Source organism: Mesocricetus auratus, unplaced genomic scaffold (genome assembly GCF_017639785.1).
Source record: "Mesocricetus auratus isolate SY011 unplaced genomic scaffold, BCM_Maur_2.0 Super-Scaffold_100676, whole genome shotgun sequence".
NCBI classification, from domain to species: Eukaryota; Metazoa; Chordata; class Mammalia; order Rodentia; family Cricetidae; genus Mesocricetus; species Mesocricetus auratus.
The window spans coordinates 133580472-133592551 of NW_024429266.1; the positions used below are offsets into that span (position 1 = coordinate 133580472).

Consider the following 12080-nt stretch of genomic DNA (forward strand, 5'->3'; position numbering starts at 1 on the left):
GCCAGGGCTGTTACACAGAGAAAGAGAAATACTGTCTCAAGAAGCAAAAAAAGAAAAGAAAATGAAAACAAAGTATAACGACACGTATATATGAAGATGCATATGAAACCTATCACTTCACATACTAATCTACAATATCAAAAATAAAGGCCAAGAGGAGTGGTAATGTTGCACGCCTTTAATCCCAGCACTCAGAAGGCAGAGCCAGGCGGATCTGAGTTTGAGGACAGCCTGGTCTACAGAACTAATTCTAGGACAGTGGGGGCTACACAGAGAAACCCTGTCTTGAAAAACTGTTACTTTTAAAAAAAAAAAAAGGTTGGGCATGGTGACACACACACACACTCTCTCTCTTCTCTCTCCTCCCTCCCTCCCTCCCTCCCTCCCTCCCTCCCCCTCTCTCTCTCCCCCCCTTAGGAAGCTGGCAAGATGGTTCAGTAGGTAAAGGCATTTGTCACCAAACCTAATGACCTGAGTTCAGTCCTCGGAACCCACATGGTGGAAAGAGAAGTAACTCCCAAAGCTGTCCGCTGACTTCTACACAAGCTCACAAATGCACCCACAAATATCCACATACATACTTAAAAATAATAACCTTAATGTAATGTAATAAGTTTTTAGGAATTGACTTTGGGGACAGGCATGGTGACAGCACCTATAAGTCCAGCACTTAGATGACAAGAGACAGGTGAACTGAGAAAAACTCAAGCCATTTAGGCCAATATAGTGAGTCCTAGGCCAATCAGGGCTACATACTGAGGTACTGTCATAAAATATCAAAGGGGGAGGAAAAACTGGCCTTCACATATTTGACTATCTTCTGTTCAGTTTTATTCATTGCTATACAGTCTAGAAGAAATCATTAAGGTCTTGTGGGATTTTCTGGTTGTTTTATGTGTCAACCCTGACTTCTTGTGGGATTTTCTGATTCTTTTGTGTGTCAACCTTGACTTCACATAAGCTCCCTACAAAATCAAGAACTGTGGCTTCTCTTTTTACACTTCCCCAGTATATATACTATGTGTGTACACATTACTCTTTTGGTCTAAATAATACATTTTTAGATAAGAACTTAGTGAATATTCTCAGGAGATGGTGATGGGGAGCACCTGCAAATCCCACATGAGAAAGCACAGGGGAGGAGGCTCAAGTTCAAGACAAGCCTGACCCACATACTCAGACCCCATCTCAAAACAACAAAGATACAAAACATAAAACATTAGACTCACAAACCCAGGAGCTGGGTACGCAGCTCAGAGGTAGAGTACTCGCATGTTTGAGAACCATGCCCAGTACCAAAGGGGTGTGGGGGGAGAAACTTAGAAACTCATTGCCTGGAGATCTAGTCTTTTTTCATAGGACTAACTTTCTCCCTTTCAGATGTGCTCAACTCTGACAAAGGAGAAAACCTCCAATTTCCTGGGAACAAAGACAGGAATTACTAAACATGGTTCCCAAGAATAACTTAACTTCCAAAAAAAAAAAAAAAGCTTCACAAACTTAACATGTCTAACATTCTTAACATTCGTGCCATTTACTTACCTTGAAAGTACTTGCCACACACCAGACAGGCGTACGCATTGATATGTGAGAGGGAGATAGAGCAGAGTTTCTCAAAGTCGAAGTCCAGCACACTCCTGGAACACAGAACACAGGAAAAATGAACAGAGACAGGGTGGTGTTGGCTCTACAAGCCACACATATCCTTAAGAGAATGCTTCAGCAACAACATAAAACCACATACCCAGCCGGGCGTTGGTGGCGCACGCCTTTAATTCCAGCACTCGGGAGGCAGAGGCAGGAGGATCTCTGTGAGTTCCAGGCCAGCCTGGTCTACAGAGCGAGTTCCAGGACAGCCTCCAAAACAATACAGAGAAACCCTGTCTCAAAACAACAACAACAACAACAAAAAAACACCTACATACCCAGCACACCCCCAAAGCAGGCTCAAAGTGTCTGCCTCAAACACAAATGCCCACGACACACTTTTTCACTACATTCAACAACTGTGGATCGATGTTCGGGAAAAATAAACACCTGCACTATACACAAATGGACTTTTTTCCCCCTTTGGCCATTATCCCCAAAATGACAACTATTTTATGTAGCACTGGCCCTGTTTTTTGGATTTGTAACCTCAGATAATTTAAAGCAACAGGATACTCATAGATTATATGTAAATATCAACCCACTGTTCATAAAAACTTGAACAGCCCAATTTTGGCATGCATCAGGGAATCTTGGTTGCACTCCTCCCATGGATATCAGGGACAATCTTTTCAGAGTGGCTCACTTCTGTAACCCTGGCACTTCAGAGACTGAGTCAGGAAGACTGCAAATCTGAGGACAGCTACAGCTACACAGTGTTCCAGATCAGCCTAGACTATACAGTAAGATGTCAAAGACAAAAAAAGAACCTTCCTTTTTATAGTTATATTCTTTGCAGGGAAAGCAACAAATAGGACTAAAATAAGAACCCAACAGCCCTGAGAGAATGAGAGGACATAAAGTGTGAACACACCCTTTTAGAAACAAAAACTTCTGCCAGGCATGATGACACATACCTTTAATTCCAGCACTCATGAGGCAGAAGCAGGTGGATGTCTATCAGTCTGAGACCAGTCTAGTCTGCACATTGCATTCCAGGCCAGTTGGGGCTACAAAGTGAGACCCATTTTATTTTTGCTCAAAAAAAAGGAATGGCCAGGCAGTGGTGGCTCACGTCTTTAATCCCAGCACTTGGGAGGCAGAGGCAGGAGGATCTCTTGTGAGTTTCAGTCCAGGACAGCCAGAGCTGTAACCCAGAGAAACACTGTATCAAAAACCAAACCAAACAAACAAATAAATAATTAATGGGAAGTGGTTGGGGGTTTTTGCTCAGTGTCAGAGCACTTGCCCAGCAAGCATAAGACCCTAGCACACACAAAAGAGAGATAGAGAGAGAGAGAGAGAGAGAGAGAGAGAGAGAGAGAGAGAGAGAGAGAGAGAGAGAGAGCGCACGTGCAAGCACAAAACAACAGTTATGTGACTGCTGAGCAGAAAAGAACAAAAAAGTCTTTTATGTCCACTGAATCCACAACTGTGAAAAAGATTTAATAGTAAATATTAATAGTTGCATTGCTGAAGGACTATTTAGCTACAAATGGTTATTGATAACTAAGCTTTAAATTAAAAATGGGCAGAAGTATAGCTCAGTGGTAAAGCATGTCCAGCATGAATGTCCTGGATTTGATTTCTAGCACAACAAAGAAACTAAGAAATCAGTGCTGCAACTGCTAAAGGCATATTTCAAATCCTCAAGAGCCACGTGTAGTCTGTGGTTCCCACAGTCCTTATGAAGAGCAATTACTAGTGGAATTGATGGGGCACACCTGTAACCCCAGCACTTAGGAGCTGAGGTAAGAGGATCGAGAATTCAATGTCAGCCTGGGCTATATATCAGGACTTTGTCTCAAAAAACAAACATTTTAATGCAATTCTGTTGTGGAGGAGTCTATTGGACACCACTATCCTAGAAGATAGGCTGTGAACAACTGGAAATCAAAGAAAATACAGGATAAGGGGACTATCTCTGCTATAACAAAAAAAAAAAAAAAAAAAAAAACAGGGGTACTGGAGAGACGGCTCAGTAGTTAAGAGCAACTGCTACTGTGGCAGACAACTGAAGTTCAGTTCCTGGCACCCACACGAGGCAGCTCAAAACCACCCTCAAGTTCACGTCCAAGGGAATTATCACCCTCTTCTGGCTTCCACAGGCGCCTGCACACACAGGATGCACATTAACTTGTGAAAGAACACACATATACATAAATAACTAGATCTTGAAATAATAAAAGTCTTGGCAACTCTTCTTTGAGAATCTCACAGCCATGCTCTTAGATATGTCTTATTTTCTTATGAGCACCTCTTTCCCTTAACCCTGTGCTTAAGCAGATATTAAAATATCTTCAAACCCCAACTCTACTTCATTAACAAAGAAAAAAATTATATTTTGTTTGTTGGATTCTGAAAATCTAGATAACCCAATAAGTGGTGTGGATTCAATAAATACTTCAGTTTCCTACTGTAAATTCAGATACACCATGTATCCCTTAGTTACAAAACACAAATTCAGAATTAGCTAATAGCTCTTAGTGTGTAAGTAGCTCACTCACCAGGCATTGGTGTCACATGTCTGTGACCCCAGCAGCCTGGTCACAGACTGAGTTCTAGGAAAGCCAGAGACATAACAAACTAACTCATTCCACCATTTTAAAGGGACAACATGGAAGACCATGGCAAGAAGCACCATTTTCAAGGCAGAAAGGCTTAAAAGGAGGAAAGTTTGAATGAATTGTTCACTGCTGAGTTCGGAAATTTTTCTACATTTTTACTACAGTCTGTATCTCAAAATTTACTGATTTGTTTGTATGGTACTGGAAGTTAAACCTTGGGCCTCTGAAAAGTCAGGCCAAGTACTCCACTGCTGAGACATAGCCAAGACTTTTCCTCATCCTCTCCATATCACTGACCTGTTAATGGTATCCAGGTATGGGCAGTGACGACTCCTCCGATCCTCAGAATCCACTCGGCCATTCTTTGCTGAGAAGAAATCCATCACAGACTTTAAAATGGAAAACTTGTGCTGGGATGTAACCCAGTGGTAGAGCACTTAATTAGCAAGGGCAAGATTTGCTCTTACACAGCATCATAAATGGAGAACAACAGATTACTCAAATCACAGGTACATTTTGTTGTTTGTTGCTATTTCCCATGGAAATGGGAAAATTTGATCAACTAAGATTAAGATGAGCTTTTAATTTTTTTGTAGTGACAATATTCAAAGGATGCAAACTGAGAGTAGATCTATTACACATATAACTAACAAGAGATTAATTCACATTATTACATAATCCAGGCAAGTGAGACAGCTTGTCACCAAATCTAATTACCGGAGTTCAATTCTTGGGACCTTCAAGGTAGCAAGAGAGAACTCTCACAAAGTGCCCTCTGACCTCCACATGTACACCATGGTATATGCAACACACATATATAAATAAATGTACTAAACCTTTTTTTCCCCCCACAATGTATGGTGGCGCACACACCATTAATCCTAGCCTTTGAGAGGGAAAGACAGGAGAAATCTGTGAGTTTGAGATCTATAGAGAAAGTTCTGGGCCAGCCAACGTTATTTATTAAAACCCTGTAAATAGCCAGGCAGTGGCTTCTATAGTCTTTAATCCCAGCACTCGGGAGGCAAAGGCAGGCAGATCTCAGTGAGTTCGAGGTCAGCCTGGTCTACAGACAAGTTCCAGGACAGGCTCCAAAGGTACACAGAGAAACCCTGCGCCGAAAAACAAAACAAAACAAAAAGATGCTATACATAAATATCTAATGAGGTACTGAGTGGTGGTGACTCACACCTTTAACCCCAGCACTCAGGAGGCAGAGGCAGGTGATCTCTGTGAGTTGGAGGCCAGCCTGGTCTACAGAGCGAGTTCCAGAACTGCCAAAGCTACACAAAGAAACCCTGTCTCAAAACAAAACAAAACCCAATAATATATCACAAGTATTAAGATAAGCTGAACGTCTTAAATCTACCATTTGCCCAAGAATTGTCACAGTTCTGAGAGTTAATGAACACTGATGGAAGGCATGTGATCACTGACTAAAACAAAGAGTCTATAACAGTAGCCAATAACATGACATCTTCGCCAGTTCCTGGATTCAACTCACACAAGAGAATAGAAAAAGAGCCAGTGCTCAAACTGGATTGCCTTATTGAAGAATCTTGCCCTTAAGAGAATCCTATCTGCTTGTGAGTTTGAGTCCCTTTAGCTCTACAGAATAACACAATGTCTCCCAAGGCTGGTCACTATATCAACATCTTTGACAAAACAATACAGAACCTCTACAACAACCTCCTGTAAAATTCAGGAGAAGCAGAACTGACTCCAAACTACTGAACTAATACAGACAGTATTTTAACCGGGTGCACAGAGATCTCGGCTGAACGAGCTTATTCCAGATATTACAACAGGACCCTGCATCTTAGGAATTTTGCAAAAACTGGAGAGGGGCACATCTGTAAAGCTATCAGCAGAGCACCTAACCCATGTGATGTATCGTGACAACGTTTAGTATTAGAATTGTCTTCTCCTGAAGACAGTCCAGTCTGGATTCAACCTTGGGCAGGGAAGCGTAAAAAGTAAGGAAAAGTAAAAAGCAGGCGAAAAATGGCAGGAGGTGAAGGCAAAAGGAAAGTCATCTTTGGCTACTACAGCAAGTTCCTAAGACCCTGTCTCAAAAAAAAAAAAAGAAAAGAAAAGAAAAAGGAGAAGAGAAGCAGGCGAGGGTGGAGGGCGCACCCGGCCCGGCCCCGCGCACCTCGCACCTCCCGCTCGGGCTCCGAATCCTCATCGGCCTCGCGCTCCCGCTTCACCCTCACGGCCAGGGGCGCAGGCGCCGGGACCTCTCGCGCAGTCGGCTCGGCTTCACGCTTCACGCGGACCGGGCTTCCCCGGGAGCTCGCCGCCTCCGGCTCCCGCTCGCGGTCTCGCTCCTTCTTGATGCGACCCGAGCTCCCCCGCGACTCGGACTCGCGCTTCCCGCGGGTGGACCCATGAGACTGCCGCTTAGACCGGCTAGACATCGCCGCCACCGGCTAGGAGCTTCCGCGCTGGCCCCGCGCACGCTGGAGGCACGCGGCCAATCAGGAGCCGAGCTGGCCTCAGACGCGCAGCTCGCTACGAGTCGCTGAGAGGGACAATACAAGCGGCTGGAACCTACTAGGCGCTACCTGCCCAGTTGAGACAACTGAGAGCCTACTGCTTCTTTACCCATCATCTCTTCACAGCTTAAAGAGATAGAAACCTTTCGCAGGCTACGGTGACTGTAGAAGAAAGGAAGCTGGCATTCGACCCTAGATATCTTCAAGACAGTATGTGTCTCGAAATGACAATCCAGAGATGTCCTCTGATGACCTACACAGAAAAAGAGTCAGTATTCCCAAATTATCTCCTTCTTTCAGGTTTGTACCTGGGAACTTCAATTAGTACCATATTTAGAGGGATCCTGAAATAAGAAAATTGCAAATACTCTGGCAAGGCTCACTTACTGTTTAGCTAATAAAACTCCAAATACAGTTTTACCACTGAGGCATGCCTTAGTTCCTGCCTATTTGAACAGTTCCATTGAGGTATAATTGACATACAGAGTACCACATGTTTGACAAGTGTAATTTGCTAAATTCTGATGTGTGAACACTTGTGAATCCATTGCCATAATCAAGGGAAGAAACTTGTCTCACTCCAGAAATGCCCTTGTGCTCCTGTGGATTCCCACCCAAACCACTGGGTGACTGCATTTCCTAGAATTCTATACTCAAGAGTTATACAGTGTTAACTCTTTATAACTTGGCCTCTTTTACACATGGAGTATAGACAATCTATTCCTTTACATTGCATTGCAATATTCCATCACACAGTTGTACTAGAGTTTGTCACTGTTCTAATAATGAGTTCCTGGTTTTCACATTTTAAAACAAGGACACATACACACACACACACACACACACACACACACACACACACTCGGGCTGAGGCAGGAAGATTCCCAAAGTTTAAGGCCAACCTGAGCTACATAATTAGGTCGAGACTATCCTGAGCTACATAGCAGAAGGAAAAAAAAAGAAGGGAGAGATGCCTGTATATTATTAGACCCTCAAAAGCCTTGGCTCCTCCCATGGGCACAATTAAGCAAGTGATCTGGGCCGAGACAGTGCAGCACCAGTGTGGCTGGAATAGGGGCTGGGTATGGATGGGGAAAACCACCTGAGCACTTGTCTGCCTCATTACCTATAAGAGACATGCTCTTAGTATGCCCACTTGAAAATAAGCAAGCAAGCTGGGCGTTGGTGGCACACACCTTTTATCCCAGCACTCGGGAGGCAGAGGCAGGCAGATCTCTGAGTTCGAGGCCAGCCTGGTCTACAGAGCGAGTTCCAGGACAGTCTCCAAAACAATACAGAGAAACCCTGTCTCAAAAAAAAAAAAGAAAGAAAGAAAGAAAGAAAATAAGCAAGCAACTGGGGAGATGGCTCAGCTGGTGAGAATGCTTACTGTACAAGCATGAGGATCTGAGTTCAAATCCCAACACCCATGTAAAAAGCCTATAGTAAACCGGATGGTGATGGTGCACGCCTTTAATCCCAGCACTTGGGAGGCAGAGGCAGGTGAATCTCTGTGAGTTGAAGGCCAGCCTGGTCTACAGAATGAGTTCCAGGGCAGCCAGAGCGACACACACAAACTCTGCCTGGAGGGGTGGGGGGGAATCTACAGTAGGCATGGCCTGAACATGTCTATATCCTAGCCCTTTGGAGGTGAAGACAGGAGGACTTCATGGGCTTGATGGCTGCCAGCTTAACCACAGGCTCAGTGAGAGACCCTATCTCAAAAGAACAAGTAGAGAACACAGACCAGAGCACCTGTATCCTCCACTGGCCACAAACACACACACACACACACACACACGTGCATACACTGCACACCACAAACACACACACACAAAAGGAAACTTAGGCACAGTTGGATCAGAGTCAACCAAGTGGCACATACATTTTCTCTTTTCTTCTGCCAAAAAGAATGGAAATATGTCATTTGCAGGGAATGGTGAACCTAGAGATCATGTTAAGTGAATTCAGTAAGATTTGGGACGATGAGTCGCAAGTATTGCACATTTTTCCCATATACAGAACCCAGATTTAATGCTCTCAGTGTGTGTGAAAGAACTGGAAGGGTAAGTTGGAGGTTTAAAGGGAAAGGAGAGGGAGCAGAGGTGATGGGGATCACAAAATATCACTTCCTCTTGAACAGCATCTGCCCTTAAACATACGAATAAATAGATACACATATACTTATATATTTGATATCATAATGAAGCTCATCGTACTGTACACTAAAGAACTAACTTTAAAAGGTTAGAAAAGAAAGCTAACATCTGTAGGGATAGTTTTCAGTGCTCATGGATGACTCGCATTTTTTATAATTCCCTGGTACATCAACTATAAAATCCTTCTTTCGTGTTGGTGATACTACAGAGAAAGCGAAAATCCCGCCCTAACAGCGCTCCACTACACCAGATCATTCTGAAAGCATCAACGCTTTGCCGTACTGGCTCCTACGCAACCGGAAGAAGGGCATCGAACCGGAAGTCGTGGTCCGCAGCCGGAAGTCGCGGTCCGCCGCTGGCGGCTTCAGTTCCGCGGCCGTTGTGGCGGTTGCTGCAGCTCTGCGCCCAATATCTGATGGAGGCGGCACGGGATCCAGGCCCGGGGCTATGCTGCAAGCCCGGCGGGCGTCTGGACATGAGCCACGGCTTCGTACATCACATCCGCCGGAACCAGATCGCTCGGTACCGCCCTGCCCCAGGCCCGGCCCGGCCCGATTCGGCCGGGTGACAAGCGCCTGACTCCCGCTCGGCTCCCCGCAGGGACGACTACGACAAGAAGGTGAAGCAAGCGGCCAAGGAGAAGACGAGGAGGCGCCACACACCCGCACCCACGCGGCCCCGCAAGCCAGACCTACAGGTGTACCTGCCTCGCCACCGAGGTGAGCTGCTGCCCACCCGCGGCCCCGCCCCCTGGACAAGCACCGCCCTCTGGGCAAGCCCCCTCTTCTCCGTGTCAGGGGCCCCCCCTCTCGTCTCAGCCCTTACAGAAGCCACTGCCTCAGCGCCCCCAGATCTCCGCTTCAGGGCTCGTGACCCCAGTTAAGCAACACTTTACTGAAGGTACATGGGACCTGGCCAGGAATCACACGGTGTGGTGTGGTCTGTCATGCAATGTTTTAATATCCCTGGACCTGGAAGAGAGAAAATCTAGCTGAGATTTTTAAAAACAAAAACGGCTAGTAAATGAAATGAAATGAACTCAGTAAATGGCCTTTTCCCGGTTTTCCTGTGACCATGAACTCACTTTAACGAACACATGACACTTAAGTTTGTGTGCTATTATTTACAGATCTTGAGCACATTAACTCGTTGAGTCCATAGGACACCATAAGCTGAAAACTGTTACTTCTGTTTCACTGTCCAAAGAGGTGGAATGATAAGTTGTCCGACATCTCAGAGCTAGTAAATGGCAGAGCCTGGAGTGCCGCCCATCCTTTCAGCAGCTCCCAGAGATATTTGCTGGAGACATGCGCATCTTGTACCTACTTTGTAACAGAACTGTACTGGAGTAGAGATAGAAAGGGAAGTTAAAATCCTGACTGGCAGTTCCCCGGCACACGGGCTCATACATACCCAGAGTCTGTTGGAAGCTTGGAGGCTTTCTTGGTGCTCTTTTCCTGATTATGTGTATGGGTAGAGGTTTTAGCTGCATCCCCTTTTCCCTCTCATTCTGGTTTGCCCTTACAGATGTCTCTGCCCACCTAGTCAACCCGGACTGTGAGGAGTCCACTGAAAGCAGCAGTAGTGGCAGCTCTGAGCTGGAGCCTCCTGGCCGCCAGCTCTTCTGCTTAGAGTATGAGGCGGACAGTGGAGAGGTCACATCAGTTATTGTGTATCAGGTACGCCTTCTGGAATCAGCTGCAGCCTGAAGGTCCTGGGCTATGATGGAAACTGCTGACAGTCCCTGAGCCCATGTTTATCTCAGGGCCAGTGGGAAAACATGTCTTCCACATGGGACTACTGGGCATTGTCATCAGGTACAACTTCCTCAGCACACAGTGATTCTTAGTTGGGGGGGACACCAGAGAACTTGTCACCCTCAATGGAGAATCACTATTAATTACAGGGGATTCCTTTGGCATTAAGCCAAAGAATTCTATGAGAATGCTGTCTAGGGACAGGGCAGGTCACTTTCCTGAAAGAGACCGGTTCTGAGCTTCCTGACTCTTCCTCTGTGTAGGATGACGATCCCAGAAGGGTGAGTGAGGAGGTATCAGCACATACACCTCTGGATCCAGCCATGCGAGAGGCCCTCAGATTGCGCATCCAGGAAGAGCTTGCGAAGCGCCAGAGCCGACACTGACCGGGTTGAAAGCATTCAGGCAGGGTTCACTGCACTTGGCAGAATTTCACCCAGGGAACTTACCTCTAGTTTGGGGGTACCAGGACCAGTCTATTTGATCTTCAGGGATCCTTGTCCTCCGTCTCCAAGCTGCTATATCCACAAGGGTGTTGCAGAACCACATCTGGCCTACCTCCCAGCAGCCACTCTTTTATGTGTATTGGCCCATTTGTCTGACCTAACATTCTGGAATCTTATGACAGTTTTGACTAACTCGGCATTTTGGGGCAGAGACTTCAGGGAGAATCAGGGCTTTTGAAGCCTTTGCCCACATGCTGCTGTCTTGACGAGGTTATTTGCTAGGCCGTTTCATGAGCCACGTATGTCATTTTGTGGTTCTTTGTGTTTCTGCTTTCTTTCACCCATCTTTCCTTAGACCAGTTGTCACTTCTCCTATCTTTTTGCCATGGGTAGAATCCATTTCTCACCCTCCCAACATGACTGTTTCTCTGCCACTCAGGAATTTGGAAGTGGGGGTTCTGGGAGCCTGCCTTCCTAACAAGTTCTCCAAGTAATTCTGATGCCAATAAAACAGGAGAACTTTGCTTTGGAAACACATCTCCTTCCCCTTCAATGGCTTCCCCAAGCTGTTCATATGCCCCACTGCTCTGCACTATGTAGAAGACTGTGTAGGACACGGAGGAAGAAGACTCGGAGCCAAGCTTCAATCATCTTTGGAAAACCTGCCTGCTGGGAGTGGTGGCACACACCTTTAATCCCAGCCCTCAAGAGGTAGAAGCAGGAAGCTCTTTGTGAGTTCAAGGTCAGCCTGGAACAAAGGAAGTTCCAGGACAGTCTGGGCTCTGTAGAGAGACCCTGTCTCAAAAAAAAAAAAAAAAAAATAGGTTAAAAAAGAAAAGAAAGCCGGGCGTTGGTGGCACACGCCTTTAATCCCAGCACTCGGGAGGCAGAGGCAGGTGGATCTCTGTGAGTTCGAGACCAGCCTGGTCTACAGAGCGAGTTCCAGGACAGCCTCCAAAGCCACAGAGAGACCCTGTCTCGAAAAACCAAAAAAAAAAAAGAAAAG

At 45.8% G+C, this 12080-nt stretch overlaps 2 protein-coding genes across 2 annotated transcripts in view; one reads left to right on the forward strand and one right to left on the reverse strand.

Annotated features, from left to right (window-relative positions):
• Positions 1–6696, reverse strand: part of Usp39 (ubiquitin specific peptidase 39) — a 29181-nt gene extending 22485 nt beyond the window's left edge. Inside the window, exons 1-3 of the mRNA XM_005076095.4 lie at positions 6370–6696; positions 4512–4581; positions 1543–1637 (exon numbers count right to left, since the gene is read on the reverse strand). Coding sequence (XP_005076152.1) covers positions 1543–1637; positions 4512–4581; positions 6370–6634 — 430 coding nt within the window. The 5' untranslated portion in view covers positions 6635–6696. The remainder of the gene's footprint in view (positions 1–1542; positions 1638–4511; positions 4582–6369) is intronic.
• Positions 6697–9184: 2488 nt separating this feature from the next.
• CUNH2orf68 (chromosome unknown C2orf68 homolog) lies at positions 9185–11607 on the forward strand. The gene is made up of 4 exons (XM_005076097.4): positions 9185–9393; positions 9472–9590; positions 10399–10550; positions 10892–11607. The coding sequence occupies exons 1-4, from the start codon at positions 9287–9289 to the stop codon at positions 11012–11014; spliced, it is 501 nt and encodes a 166-aa protein (XP_005076154.1). The 5' UTR covers positions 9185–9286; the 3' UTR covers positions 11015–11607.
• The last annotated feature ends 473 nt before the right edge of the window (positions 11608–12080 follow it).